Source organism: Nicotiana tabacum, chromosome 3 (assembly GCF_000715075.1).
Source record: "Nicotiana tabacum cultivar K326 chromosome 3, ASM71507v2, whole genome shotgun sequence".
NCBI lineage: Eukaryota > Viridiplantae > Streptophyta > Magnoliopsida > Solanales > Solanaceae > Nicotiana > Nicotiana tabacum.
The window spans coordinates 153,414,548-153,430,936 of NC_134082.1; the positions used below are offsets into that span (position 1 = coordinate 153,414,548).

At 38.0% G+C, this 16,389-nt stretch overlaps 1 protein-coding gene and 1 pseudogene across 1 annotated transcript; one reads left to right on the forward strand and one right to left on the reverse strand.

The window, feature by feature from the left end:
- The first annotated feature begins 403 nt into the window (after nt 1-403).
- Nucleotides 404-796, forward strand: LOC107806691 (uncharacterized). Its single transcript, XM_016630904.2, has one exon. The coding sequence runs from the start codon at nt 404-406 to the stop codon at nt 794-796; it is 393 nt and encodes a 130-aa protein (XP_016486390.2).
- A 6,628-nt stretch (nt 797-7,424) lies between these two features.
- LOC107806700 (protein PHLOEM PROTEIN 2-LIKE A9-like) lies at nt 7,425-8,792 on the reverse strand (annotated as a pseudogene).
- Between the last annotated feature and the right edge of the window lie 7,597 nt (nt 8,793-16,389).

Sequence of the window (16,389 nt, forward strand, 5' to 3'; positions counted from 1 at the left end):
AAGAAGTACACGAAGGTCACTACGGTACCCACACAGGCAACCGGGCCCTCGTCAGATGACTCATTCGGGCATGATACTACTGGCCCACTATGAAAAAGGAAGCAGCGGATTACGTCAAGAAGTGTGAGCAATGCCAAAAGTATGCACCAATGATACACCAAGCGGGCGAACTCCTGCACTCCGTCACTTCGCCATGGCTGTTCATCAAATGGGGAATGGATATCGTCGGACCCCTCCCGACGGGTCGAGGTAAGACACGCTTTCTTTTAGTTTTAACTGACTACTTTTCCAAATGGGTGGAGACAGGTGCGTTCGCCCAAATACTCGAACAGGAAGTCATCACCTTTATATGGAAAAAATATCATATGTCGTTTCGGCATTCCCAAAGAAATCAGCTGCGACAATGGACCTCAGTTCGTCGGAAAAAAAGACGATCGAGTTCTTTGACAAATGGAGCATCAAGCAAATACTCTCCACGCCATATCATCCAACTAGCAATGGTCAGGCAGAATCCTCCAACAAAACAATATTGAATATATTAAAGAAGAAACTCGAGGATGCCAAAGGGCTATGGCCGGAACTGCTACTAGAAGTATTATTGGCCTACCGCACCATGCCAAAGACCAACATAGGCAAAATGCCATATTCATTAGTCTACAGGACTGATGCCGTTATACCCGTTAAAGTAGGAAAACCTAGCCTAAGATACTCCAATGAAAGTGGACCAAGCAATGACGAAAGCAGAATACAGGACCTCGACGAAGTAGAGGAATGGAGAGAGATATGGCTCATGTAAGAATGGTATCCCAGAAACAACAAGCGGAAATGTACTACAACAAGAAAGCCAAAATACGTCCGTTGAAAGTCGGAGACTATGACCTCAAGGCCAAAACACAAGCGGCCAAAGACCCAAAAGAAGGAAAATTGGGAACCAACTGGGACGGGCCATATAAAATTACAGCGACGGCAAGCAAAGGGGCATTCCAACTAGAAACAATGGAGGGAAAACTACTACAGAACAACTGAAATGTCGCCCACCTCAAATACTTCCACTTCTGAAAAAGGACGCCACCCGAGTCGTACTCTTTTTCCCTCACCTGGATTTTGTCCCAACTGGGTTTTCCTGGGGAGGTTGTTAATGAGGTGACGAGGGGGACGTCTCAAATTTCAAAGTATAATTCATCGCCCCGCCTGTCGATGATGTCTCCAAGCCGAACGATGAAGGGACTAGATACAAGGAAACTTCTCCAATATGTATGAAACTAACATGTACAATACTCCAATAAATGAAATAAAGCAGCATTTCACTCAACATTTCACTCTCCATCGATCTCTGTTCAAAGAAAAGAGTTCGATACCGCTCGAACCATGACGGGTTAACATTTTGACATTAACTCGAAATAACACCCCTACGGCTAAGGATGTTGCCAAAGAAAAGAGTTCGATACCACTCGAACCATGACAGGTTAACATTTCGACATCAACTCGAAATAACACCCCTACGGCTAAGGCCATTGCCAAAGAAAAGAGTTTGATACCGCTCGAACCATGACAGGTTAACATTTCGACATTAACTTGAAATAACACCCCTACGGCTAAGGCTGTCGCCAAAGAAAAGAGTTCGATACCGCTCGAACCATGATGGGTTAACATTTCGACATTAACGTGAAATAACACCCCTACGGCTAGGCCGTCACCATAGAAATAAAGTTTGATACCACTCGAACCACGACGGGTTTACATTTCGACATTAACTCAAAATAATACCCCTACGGCTAAGGCCGTCGCCATAGAAAAGAGTTCAATGCCATTCAAACCACAATAGATTAACTTTTTGACATCTACTCGAAATAACACCCTTACGGCAAAAGCCGTCGCCAAGGGCAAAAGCCCGATCTTGCTCAAATCATTCAATAGTCGACGACACGCAGATTACATAACATCCGATGTCATCTGGACTACAATAATATATCACACAAGGCTGGATAGCCCAGGTCACCACCATAGAAAAGAGTTTGATACCATTAGAGGTACAATTTAAAAGTACATAATAAAAAGTAACTACTGCATTACAACTGTTATATTACAAAAGTTTTTTTTACAAAGGGCTCAAGGACGCCCCCACAAAAATACCAAAACAAAAATAAATACAACCAAGTCCTATGCCACATCACCCCCTGTGGCATACTTCTCATTGTACCAAGAATCGGAGGTGAGCTTGTGCACATCATCATAATCGACATTGTCTCTGCCAGGTGTGCCGAGGTCGTAACCATACGCCTCATGAGCAGCACGTGCTTTAATATGCACCTCTCGAAGTTCTACCTTAGATACTTTCTCATCGGCACGAAGAGATATATACACATCAAGTTGAGCTTTAGCATGAACCCATATCTCGTAAAAATCTCGTGGCATGACAGGGTCAGTCAAAGCATGAGAGGTAGAGAGTTGCAACTGCCGTCACACATCCTCCGCTTTCAAAGCGACAACTTGATCATTTAACACGGACAACTCCACATCCAGATCTCAGATACGTCCCTCAAACCTCGCTGTTTCGAGTGCCTTCGCCTCCGCCTCCTTGTCCCGCTTCGATCTACAAACACGAAGGGCATTTTCCAAAGCCACTACCTCCGAGATGGCAGTTGTCCTATCCCTTTCACCATGGGCCAATCCATCAGCCTTAGCGCTCATCTCACCCCTAAGGTCAACAGCCTCCTTACTCATCTTAAGTTCATCTTCTTTGGCATTATGAGCCCCCTCAAGTTCGCTGCATAAAGCAATGGCCCTCATCAGGTCTTCGTCCTGCTCCTTCAACTCTTCGGTTTTTTGCACCAACTATTTCTCTTTTTGCTTGAGCCCATCACGGAACAGCTGAAAATCACTGTCCTGAGTGAAGAGATCAGCCAACGAATGATGTTTGGTACAGTACTCCTTATATTTAGAGTAAACCTTCCCAAATATGGTCGTCCTCCGCCTATCTTTATGTTCACGCTTGATCTCCATGATGAGGGTCTAGTATGCAAAGTAAGTTCAAAATAAAAAGTGGGTTAAGGACACAAAACAATATAAAAGTAAAAATAAAGGAGAATCATTTACCTGCAGAGCCATGCCAGAGACGCCCCATGATAGCTCTGCATCGCTCATTGCCTTAAGTGTCGCACTCTCGGAAGCAACGCACAGAGGGGAAATGCTGATGCTGCCTGCTCGCAGTTCGCCAACAAATCATAGTCCACAGGGATGACTATGTGTCGATCAGGGCCTTCCGTCCTTACCTCTACGTGAGTATGCCGCTCCAAATAGGCTCGCACATCTTCTGGGTCGACATCCTAACCTGAACTGACATCCCCAACATGCTCAACTCCGCCTCCTCCGACGGTAGACGATGCGCCACCCTCGACGGATCGTACAAATCCCACTTGATATATTTCTTCGGTCAGGGGAGACCTCCTTGCCAAAATAGCATCCGTCATAAGAACAACACCTATGCCTGACCTAGGCAAAGACGCCTCCCCCGCAATATCAGTTTCGTTCTTTCTAGTATCGGAGGCGACAACCTTCCCAAGCTCTACCCTCCTCCTCTTACTCGACGGAGATTCATCCCCGTTAAAAGGCTCATCCATGAGATGATAGACGGGTCAAGAGGAGATCTCTTCCCGCACAACGACGTCACGAGAGGAGTCTCTAGCCAGTATGAATTGTGCACGGCCTCCTCGGATAGACTCGGCCATGACAAACTGCACCCCTGCCGACGCGAAGGCCTGGTGAAAGGACGGGATTGGAGCCTTCTTCTTGGAAGCCCTACAACCTATCATCACAAATATGTCACATCAATAAACGACAGCAAACAGCCAAAGGTCAAAATAAAGGGGACACTTATCGGATGGAAACTTCGGCCCAAAGCGTTTGAGGAAAGCAGGCCAATCTCGAGTCCCCGCCACGTGAGGTAGTACACAGGCTACCCAATCCTCGATACCGACAATGGGACGAGGCGTACGCCTCACAGCTACACAAGAAAGTTATAATTAAGTACCAAATTGAAAATAACGAAAGTAAACAACGAGTACCAACACTTACGGTTATGGTTCCACCGCTCTGGGAATCCAGCAGGGTCCGACACTAGGTGTTCGATTCTAATGAAGAAGTATTTGTGCCAAAATTTGCGGCTTGCCCGGTCGTCCATCCCGACCACAAGTCCCCTGGACCCATGATGCCTCAAGTGTATCATAGTGCCGCTGTGAAAACTCGGGGAAAATAAATGTAAAAGGTGATGAAGGCCAACTTCACACCCCACCAACTCCGCATACCTCGCTAGTACTAGAAATATCTTATACATATATGGAGATAGTTACGTCGGGCAGACCTCGTAGAACCGACATAATTCCTTCGCTAACAAAGGAAGAGGGAGGGTGTGGCCAATCACAAAGGGATATACATAAAAAGCACAATATCCTGGTCTATGGACCCCACGAGGTCTCTCCCAGCCGGAACCATCTCAACATAGGGAGGAATGTCGTACGTAGACCTAAGGCCATCTATATGAGCCTACTCAGTCTCAGAAACCACCGGAGCGGGGGAAGAGGCAGGTTCTTTGTGAAAATCATTCTGAGACTTAGGGTTTCTCGGAGGTATCTCTTCCACGGTGGGAAAACTGTCCCCCTCCTCCGCCGCCATATCCTCACCACCAGAAGGAGGTGCCATGGATAACGGGGTGGCATCAGAAATCTCTTCGTGTGACCGATGTGTTCTGGGCATCTTGATGGTAGAAGGTATGTGGTTAAGACTTAAAGCAAAGAATGATGAACAAAAAAGATGAGAGGAGAAATCACGAAAGCAAAGCTGAAGACCCAAGGAGAAATGACCGAAGAAGACAATACATACACAAGAGAAGAAATAGCTAAAAGTTGTTGAAAAAACAAAACATTCACCTATTTATACGGTTGGGTGGCGCTAGAATCGAAGCAGAAAGTTGCCCATGGCACCAAAACCAAAGCGACAAGAAATCCATCTTTGTCTCGGGAAGATGCACAATGATGGCGCACGTGGGAGTAACGTCACTTCCCGATAAGCTGTACCATCCAGGATACCGTGGAACGCACCGCTCTTTCTTTACTGGTCAAATCGGTCTAATTCAAATGGCCAACTTCCTCCACGGGTATAGACGATGTTCGCTTATCGAGGATGTACATGGCCACGACCTCAACAAGCGGAGGGACTAACTGTATGAGTCCAAATTTGGCAATTGCGACAGTCACCGAATAGGATGAGGAACGAGGTTATCACGACGGAACGTCTGATGGTCGTCGTGGTGAAGGATGACGACCAAGAGCGGTCAGTCGAAATAAGATGTCAACGGCAGTGTAAACTTAGTAGGAGACATTAACAAGATGCTTTTCGAATATTCTTTATGATTGTACTTTTTAGGGTTTTATGAGGGATTGTCCCTCATAGGAAGAGTTAGTAAAGAAAAGGGAGGGATTCAAAAAAAAGACAAAAGAACACTTTGTAAAAGATTCATCTGAGAGTAAATATAAGAGTAGCCTTGTTCATCGATTACGCAACCCAAGCATATATCATTATACGATATTGATAAGATCCAAAGATTCCATAATCATCTCATACTTATTTCCTTCCTGCGCCGGCACTATATTGATTCCAACATATTAGCTACCATCATTCATCTTGCTTATTTCTTTTATCACTTGATCTAGATTTTATTATTCCTAGCTAAGATTCATCCTTCTTTTAACCATGAGATTGGTTTAGTCAAAGGGTTTAACATCTCTTGGTCAAACAATTACAATGTGAAAGAATGGTGTTAGATAAATTTTACATAAGCCAAGAATCTCGTTCCATGAGCTTGAATCTCGTTCGATTCGTAAACACGTACAACTTCATCTCCAATTAAAGCCACTCGCGGATCTCATTCACTTGAAATTTGAGGTAAAAGTTATTAATTCGATTTTTTAATAGACTTCTTAGTTCTACCGTTCGGGAAGAAAATACCAAAATTCAAATAAAGATAGTAGGAGAAAAACAAAAGAAAAAATTTATCTACATGTCTACTATTTAAAGAGTCAAATTTATTCAGTTATACAATTTCATTTTATGTTCTGTTTATTTATTATTAGTAGTATAAAGGCTCAGATAATCTAACCTAAAATTGAGTAGATCTAGAAGGATCGGATTAAAAAACTCGACACGATAGAGCATCTAATTAAATTACCAAAGAGTCAAAATTCCTCTTATTTAATATTGTATTCAAAGTAATGCTTTTTGATAATGAAAAAGAGAATGCGAAGTTCCTTTTACAAAGTATGGTGATTGGTCAACGAATTTTAAGGCATAAATATTACTCCATAAAGTATGCGTATACATCCAAATTTTAACGGATCAAGCTAAATTCTAAATTCAAGATACTACATGACTCTTGAAATCCTAAGAGTTTATCAGGATTTCTTGGAGGTTGCTTTACCCTAAACCCTAATGCACGCCTATATAAAGGAATACATATTCTTTTGAAGAGACATCTCAGCAATTACATAAACTCTCGGAATATGCACAAAGAGATCAAATATGAGATCTCCTAAATTCCATAAAATTCTTAGAATATAGAGATCAAAGATATGTCAAATATGTCTTGAGCGAAAAATCAAGGGATAAACGGAGTTGTAGCCTACAATATTTATCAATAAAATTATTTTTTCTTTATAGTTGTTTGTGATTGCAGTTTTAATTTTGTCTGCATAAATTTGTTGCAAACAGTATGATGATTGGTTAACGAATAAATGGACCAAGCACCGGTTTGGATGATGTCTCGATTTAGAGAACACTAAGGGGTCGTTTGGTTTGAATACGACTTATGCTGGGATAAGTTATACTGGTATAAGTTATGCTGGGATAAGTTATGTTGGGATTAGTTATGCTTGGATTGTTTTTTTATCCATTGTTTGATATGTTGTATTAAATATGACAATTGCATAATTTGTAAGAAGAATGTATAAGTTATGTCGGTGCTAATTATCCCAACCCTCTATAAAGTATAAGTTATCCCGATGTTAATTTTAATCCTAAAATATTAAGATGGTATTAAATTTTTATACAAACACTATACCTTCTTATATCTCTTACCAAACGACCCCTAATAATATAACGTCCATGAAAACAAAATACAAAATATATTTATCTACTATTTGGAGAGTTAAATATTCTTCAACTCTAAGTTATCATTAAGTTACGGGAGAATACATAGTTTGCCTTCCGAGTTTGAGGTCAAAATTCCTTTTTCGCACTTCTCGAACACAGGAAATATTTTCTAGATATATCTAATACACATCGCTTTTATATTTGATCGCTTTTATATTTGATCACTTTTTTAATTAAGTGTATGTCACACGCCAATAAAATTGTAAATATAAAAGGATATATGATTGTGAATCATATAGTTTCATTCATGCAAGCAATATTACAAATATATGCAAGAAAACACACTCTAAAAATACATGAAGTAAGAAGAACGAGACTTTTAACTTGAGATTATATTCCCCTCCGCCCCAGAGGTGGAGTCAGGATTTGAATCTTATGGGTTCGGAATTGTTATTTTTTTAAGTTATTGAGTTCTAAATTAATATTTTATACAAATATTCAATGAATTTCTTAAAATAAAGGCATGATTTGAACAAAAGCTAGTGCGTTCTACCGAACCCGCATCCTGGCTCCCTCACTTCATCGGCTTAGCTTCTCTCAGTCAAGTTTACGCAATGAATTTTCAAACCTCCTTTCCACCTTTTGCTCCAAACTTCATACAAACCAAAATACAGCTTATCAGCATCTCCATTTCCTTATGTTATAGTAAGAGTTTTTGGTATCATCTTTTTGCCATTAATGTCATTCTCAGTTGTCAAATTCACTTTTCTCCATTGAGTGTTGTCTCCCCATTTAGCCATAATATAGACTGGTGAATCTCTCCAACCAAACGCATCAGGCATCAATGACACCGTAAAACCGACGTCGTATGTTTTCTTCTCTAATACATTGTCAATCCAACCAGTTACCTCTAGCCAATTTACTTGAATAAGCTCTGCATCCTCCTTTCTGTTCAAATATAATGAATGATTTTGTTATTAGCTGATACTACAAAATAATATTTTGGCAGAAACGAAAACGGCTATAAAGTGCAAAATTCTTACTCGTATTTGGGTATTTTCCAAAAGCGCTTATCGTTTCCCCAAACAATATTAAGAGCTTTGGGATAAATTATATACCCCTGTAACTGTAAGTAACGAAAATAACAGTTGTCAATATTTTCATAAATTCCCAGTGAAAGAGAGACTGAGAGGCAGAGGGGATGGGATTTTTATTTTTTTTTAAATGATGACTTCTTTCCTTTCTGCTTCGGATTTTCACAATTTACAAAAGCTCTTAATTAAATAAATAAAAAAACATGAATTAACTCGAGCAGTAGTATGATGCAAGAAGTAAGTAATTGAAGAAATGCATGAAATTTTGTGCACCTTTTCATTTTTATAGAATGTGTGATTGCCTTCATAGTGAGGTTTTGAAGCCATTTGATAAGTCGAACTCACGAAATTACAAGGAATGTAGAGATTTGAGTGCGCTATAATTTGGCTTATAATAAGCAGCTATATATAGGGATAGGACATCACATTAATTATTTTTTGACTACCACAATTACAATTTACAGCTGCGCTCGCCGAAAGGAGAGGGAATCAAATCAGAAGTAAGACATACGGTTGGGGCATTTAGCTAATAAGAATATGCGTACTAAAAATATTGGGGAGAGATAGTTTGGATTCCTTCAATCTTAACTAAAGGTCGTCTCGGATTTGAGAAGGAAAAACTTTTTGGAAGGAGTGCTTTAATTATCCTAATTAATGGACTTATTCAGTGTGACTATATATGGATTAATGGTCGAATCAATTAATTTTGAATACTGAATGATAAAACCCGAGAAAAGAAAAACTAATTAAGGATAGACTATAAGTTGCCGAAAGTTGAATGCATAAAACTAGAACCGCTCCTTGCTAGTTAGAGATTGCGTGGGAATTAATAATTAATAAAGATTAAAGATGAATAATAGTATTCTCACACGGCATTAAGTATCAAATCCTTTCCATTGCTTAGTATTTATCTTCCACTTTCAAACCTTTTTCTGAAATGCCTTTTTATCGACTATGTTTTTTTTTTTTTGTTTTTTTTTTTTGAATTTAGGGCAGGGAAAAGGAAAATGGTGAGGGGACCATAGAGGAAGAATCGAATCCTCGCCAACAAGGTAAAAGTTTAGTTAATCTATTGACCGAGCTACTAAGATTTTCCAATTATCAGTTATCAATGGATTCTAATCTGCACAAAAAAACAAAAAAAATCGAGCAAAAGTTCGAGAAAAAGTTACAGGTTGTAATCTAATTAATAAACTATTCTTAATCTTAGAATGGATTTCAAATTGACTTTTTGCTGAACATATATATAAATAGTAGGATACTCTCTTTATTCATACCACAATTGTGTATGGTGATTGGCTTCTCAAAGGTTGACTTGGCCAATTATCAAAGTACACAAGAACATATGCTACCCCTATTCTTTTGAATAATAAAGAAAAGGTGATAGTAAAAAAGTTATTCCTAAAATTAATAACTTCAGTAAATGAATAAACTTCAACCACATAATTATTTATCCATCTCAAGTACTTGACTCTCATACGATACGTATTTGAAGTTTGCAATCTTTTGATAAGCCAATGAAGCAAAACCTCATACTTATAAACTTATACGTTTACTATTCAACCTTTCACATATATATGTAGAAGACGTGACTGTGATCACTATAAGCCTAGAGAACAAAATTACCAATCAGAATTTCTCTTGTTAAATATTACGTGCCATAATGTTTTTAATAACGAAAAAGGGAATGCGAGGTTCCTTTCATATTTACATATTCCAACGTAACGTAAGTATATTACCTCACTGCTCATGTCTAATAGATTACGGATGTATAATATAATGATTTGTGCTAATTTGTGATATTTCAATGTGTAGGAATCATTCGGATGTGATTTGGGACAAAAGCGCACGAATTGGAGCGAAAATGAAAAGAAAAGGCAAAGGTGCACATTTGAGGGCCACAGGCAGCATGGGGCGTTACCTGTGGCGCTCAAAACAGAATGCTGAAAAGTTGAGCGCCAGGGCCAGCGCCCCACACTGTCCTGGACGCTCAAAATGTAACATGTCCTATTTCGACTAGGACTCGGTTATTTCGATCCCAAGACGCACCCAACTCATATAAAAGCCAACCTAAACCTATTTTAAGGGGGGAGGGGGACCGTTTTTAGAGGAAAACACAAGCACATAGCCGTCGTGGAGGCCGAAATTCATCAGATTCTATCGTTCTTCCACCAAACTTAGTAATTTTTATATTTCTTTGTATGATTTGTTGTTTGGCTACAATGTCTATGTGGAGCTAAACTTTCCATTCTAGGATTGTGGTTCTTTCATGACTATTGTTATTTAGATATTGATTTTGATCTCTTAGTTTGTCGTATTAGTTTATTTATTCAATCCTGCGCTTAATTATTTGATTGCTTGATCAACAATTAAATACTATCTACGACTCTAGAGTCAAACTCGAAAGTGGAAACTCTAGATTGCATATAGGATTGAGTTGAGCAAGTTCTTGAACCTGGGCATCGGGGAACGGATTCACGGTTGGGATAGATATATACCTAATTACCTTGCTTGATTGATTTACGGGAATTATAAATGCGTTCTTGTTGATTCTAACTCCATAGACATATATGCGTTAGGTTAGCTTGAATAGGCGAGTAAGAACTCGAGAGATTCTTATGAGTAATATTAACCCTGTTAACCAATAAACTATATAAATTAGTTAGTCAATTCAATTGAAGAATACAATAGGAATGTTAGATACCCCATAACCCTAGATCGTTTTCATAATATTGATGACATAAAAATATGTTCTTCCTCTGTTCAAAGTTCATTATTTGTTTTTATTTATTTTAATTAGTGTAGAATCAAATACTTCTAGTTTTAATTCTTGTTTAGATAGTTAAGATAATCTAATTTAGTTAATAGTTAATCACAAGTTCTCGTGGGTTCGATATCTGACTTTTAATCACTTTATTACTTGACGACCGAGTATACGTGCGTATGCATTTGGCCGCAACAAATTTTTAGCTCTGTTGCCGGGGACGTAGATATTAGCTATTTTTCTAGATTAGACTTTTAAATTTATCCAATTTTTTGTATATATTTTTATTTTTATAAATATTTACTATTTTTCTCTTAGTGTGTTTCTAGTTCTCTCAGCATGATATCTGGGGATAAAATATACGGAGGTAAGACTATTGATGAAGACGCTTGGTTGACGGAAGAATTTTATAGCTCGTATTTTTGGTCTTGTCATGGCCTAACTTCTTGGAGATCTGAATTTGAATATGGGAGTAAGGGCTAGTATTGGGACGGATATTCTCGATTAAAGGAATATATGAAACGACGTTGTCTTCTAACGATGTTGGTGAGTGATTGGTCTAAGGAGAGAGATGAGATCGCACATAAAATTGATAATTTTGGCTTGGCTGTTCATAACTTAAATGCATATTTGAGTGCAAAGGTTGATATGTGTAATGCCTACAAATTTAATGATGAGTTGTGTGAAGCTGAAAAAAATCTTCTAGACCAAACTGAGGAGCTAAAACGAGAATACCAATCATTAGACCATATTTTTCTTGAGGATGCCAATGTTGAGAAGAATGCTCTAGAGTCATGTGAGGGAGTAGATAACATTACTTTTGGAGAATTGAGTGTGTATATAAATGGGAATGTAAATAGTAGTAAAATTTATGATTTAGGGCGCATTAGACCTCATTCGAATTATTTTTCCACATTATGTTTAGATAGTAAGATATCAATCGAGTCATCTGAGTCTATGGGGGAGTTAAAGAGTGAGGATGAAAGTGCCTATATTCTTGAATTTTGTTGTGCCAAAAAGCAAAAATTACATTCCTCATCTAAAAGCCGAGAAGTGTAGAGTGAAATGTTATTGCTTGGCCTGGTTATCTTTGTATCCCCACCAAAAGAGCATAGCCACAGACTGGATGCCCTGTTATGGGTACAAATCATAAGTTCAAGGAAGAGGCAAAAAGTGGTTCAAGTCATGCTGCGACTTTAAATTAAGCGTTTGTTGGGAGGCAACCCAGCTTTACTTCTTTCTTTTATTTTTATTGTATTATTTTTGTAGTGTTTGTTTTTATTTTGTAGGATTATAAACATAAGAAGCAAAGCTATTGGAAGAGTGCAAAAGTAAGCCAGTTGGTTGGAACTAAGTGTGGGGTGCTCGCACAAAGGACCATGCATGGGGGGAAGTCTGAGTACCCCGTGAGCCACTATTGCTTTGGCCTTTGGTCTTTCAGGGAGTTTTTTGGCCACCCTCGTTATATTTTGATTTATTTGTATATTGGGGACACTGTGCTCCTTTAAGTTTGGGGTGGAAGAATTCCTATAGATAATTAGTAGTAGAGTAGTGTAGACAAAAAGCAAAAATTACATTCCTCATTTAAAAGCCGAGAAGTGTAGAGTGAAAATTTTATTGCATGGTCTGGTTATCTTTGTATCCCCACCAAAGGAGCATAGCTACAGATTGGATGCCCTGTTATAAGTACAATTCATAAATTCAAGGAAGAGGCAAAAAGTGATTCAAGACGTGCCACGACTTTAAATTAGGCGCTTGTTGGGAGGTAACCCAGCTCTACTGCTTTTTTTATTTTTATTGTATTATTTTTGTAGTGCTTGCTTTTATTTTGTAGGATTATAAGCATAGGAAACAAAGCTATTGGAAGAATGAAAAAGTGAACCAGTTGGTTGGAACTAAGTGTGAGGTGCTCGCATAAAGGACAATGCATGGGGGAAGTCTGAGTATCCCGTGAGCCGCTATTGCTTTGGCCTTTGGTCTTTCAGGGAGTTTTTTTGGCCACCCTCATTATATTTTGATTTATTTGTACATTGGGGACACTGTACTCCTCTAAGTTTGGGGTGAAAGAATTCCTATAGATAATTAGTAGTAGAGTAGTGTAGACAAAAAGCAAAAATTACATTCCTCATCTAAAAGCCGAGAAGTGTAGAGTGAAAATTTTATTGCTTGGTCTGGTTATCTTTGTATCCCCACCAAAGGATCGTAGCCACAGACTGGATGCCCTGTTATAGGTACAATTCATAAATTCAAGGAAGAGGCAAAAAGTGGTTCAAGTCGTGCCGCGACTTTAAATTAGGCGCTTGTTGGGAGGCAACCCAGCTTTACTACTTTCTTTTATTTTTATTGTATTATTTTTGTAGTGTCTGTTTTTATTTTGTAGGATTATAAGCATAGGAAGAAAAACTATTGGAAGAGTGCAAAAGTGAGCCAGTTGGTTGGAACTAAGTGTGGAGTACCCGTATAAAGGACCATGCATGGGGAAGTCTAAGTACCCCGTGAGCAGCTATTGTTTCGACCTTTGCCTTTCAGGCAATTTTATTGGCCACCCTCGTTATATTTTTCTTTATTTGTGCATTGGCGACACTGCACTTCTTTAAGTTTGGGGTGGGGGAATTCCTCTAGATAATTAGTAGTAGAGTAGTGTAGACAAAAAGCAAAAATTACATTCCTCATCTAAAAGCCGAGAGGTGTAGAGTAAAAATTTTATTGCTTGGCTTGGTTATCTTTGTATCTCCACCAAAGGAGCATAGTCACAGACTGGATGCCCTGTTATGGGTACAATTCATAAGTTCAAGGAAGAGGCAAAAAGTGGTTCAAGTCGTGTCGCGACTTTAAATTAGGCGCTTGTTGGAAGAGAACCCAGCTTTACTGCTTTCTTTTATTTTTATTGTATTATTTTTGTAGTGTCTGTTTTTATTATGTAGGATTATAAGCATAGGAAGCAAAGCTATTAGAAGAGTGCAAAAGTGAGCAAGTTGGTTGGAACTAAGTGTGGTGTGCCCGCACAAAGGACCATGCATGGGAGAAGTCTGAGTACCCCGTGAGCCGTTATTGCTTCGGCCTTTGGCCTTTCAGGGAGTTTTTTTGGCCACCCTCATTATATTTTGCTTTATTTGTGCATTGGAAACACTGCACTCCTTTAAGTTTGGGGTGGGAGAATTTCTCTAGATAATTAGTAGTAGTATGTTAGAAAACGTTAACTTCTTATTTTGATTTTAGCTTCTTATTTTTGTTTTTGTAGTTGTGTAGTATTTTAGTAGCTTAATTTATTTATTTTAAATGAGGAAAATATGGAAGAAAAATCAAAAAAGGTAGAAAAATTGGACTTTTTCTGACAATGGATCTCCTAGACAGTTTTCTTGAGGTATTAAAGTCTAAACAAAAATCCAAAAATATGTCTTTTAGCTTTCTTTAGGTAGTAATAATCCCCTATGATTTTTCTTTGCCCCTCGGTTCTTTTCCATGGGATGTAGTTTGAACCGGGTAGTAGTTTTTTATTTTATTTTTTATTTTTAGAGTAGATTCAAATTTAGGGAATAAATGGAGGAAGAAATATGTGATTTCTAGGCGCCCTTGACTTGTTTGATAGTAGCATATTTAGGCTTTGATATTTGTAGTATCTTTCCAATTATTTGAAATTATTGATGATGCTTTGCTTAGTTGGATAGCATGTTTTGTGACGCCTATGTATCGTTTTCTTGACTTGTGTTCACTTTGTGCTTAATGCTTAATACTTAATATCTCGTGGCTGGGTAAATACTTGCATTATGTGAGAGTCGAAATGGGACCGTCCTTAGTGAATGTGTGGTGAGATTTTTGTATACTCCATGTATTTTACTTGTGTCTAGAACTTGTCCGGAATGTGAGTTGAAACGAAATTTTAGGTGATGCTCGGTTTGAGAAATGATTTTAGGTTTTCTTTGATCTTTTTGAGCTTATTGCTTACCATAAATAATATTTATCCCTAGTTACCCTTTTGAGCGAATAGACTTTTATTAGGCACCCACATTACAAGCCTATACCCTTTTTGTTCTTAAATGATATTATTTTGATTCTTTTACCTCTTAAAGCACTTTAATTGTGAAATGAGCGCTAAAAGAAGTAAGAAGGGACTAAGTGTGAGATGACTTTTGAGTGAAGCCAATGAAATCAAGAAAGGTACATTTGTTTTGTAAAGAATATTCCACTAGTAGAAAGTGCAAAATAAAAAAAATAGTAGTAGAAAAAAAGAAAGAAGAAAAATCTACACAAAAAAAAAGAAGGAAAAATATATATGAATAAATTGTTATCTTGTTCTTGCTAGTGGGTTATAAATTAAAGTAGTGCTTAAAGAAAAAGAAAATATTTTTTGGGGTGATATTGTTTGTGAAGTTGAAGTTAGATTGAGGAAATATGCATTTAAAGTTGATAACATGATATGTTAAAGTGCTTAGGAGGGTGAACCACTATTTCCAAATATATCTTACCTGTCCCTTAACCCATATTACAACCATATAAATTCTTAATTGATTTTAGATCGAGCGAGCCTACATTAGTAGAGATTTACATTAAGGGCAAGCCTATGGTACCAATTACATGTGTGAGCACGTAATTTTTTCCCTATATGAATTACTCCTATAAACTTCAAGAAAATAATTTTTTTCCATTATTTGCAATTTTATAGGATTTTGTGAGAATTTGTGTTAATTGTCTGTATTTCTTTGCATGTTTATTTTGTTGAAAATCATGAAAATGTCAAAAAAATACCATGCATGTGCATTTAGGATTTATTTTTACATTTTTAAGTTAATTAGTAAATTAGTTGCTTTATTAAAAAACGAAAATCACTAAAATTGGCTTACTTTTGCATTTCTAGCCTTTTAATTTTTAAATTTGTAATTTTCCTTTTAAATTAGGAATAATTAATTTTCATAAATATTTTAGTAATTGATCAACTTAGTTTTATTTCCCCAATTAAATATTTTAGGAGTTTAATTTAGGCTTTAATTAATTATGGAAAAGGAAAAGGAATTTGGTCTTAAAAATCCATTTGGGCCAAGACAAAAAGAAAAATCCCTAGCCCAACTCCCTCAACTCGTCCCAAACCACGTCCCAACCCGGTCCAGCTTTGCCTTCAAACCAAACGACACCGTTTTGACCCCCTCCCATTTCAACCGTTGGATTACATTGATCCAACGGACCAGAACTGGGCGCCCGTAAATATAAAATTGTCGGAACAAGCCCTATCCCCCCCCCATTTCCATCTGCTTCGTCTCACACTTCTCAGATTCTTGGAACCCAAACCCTAGCACCGCCCTAAACCACCTCCAAAATTACACCCTGTAATCCCTGACCTCTTCTCTTCCTAAACCCCAAAATGATTTCCCTCGAATCCCTCTCCATCTTTGA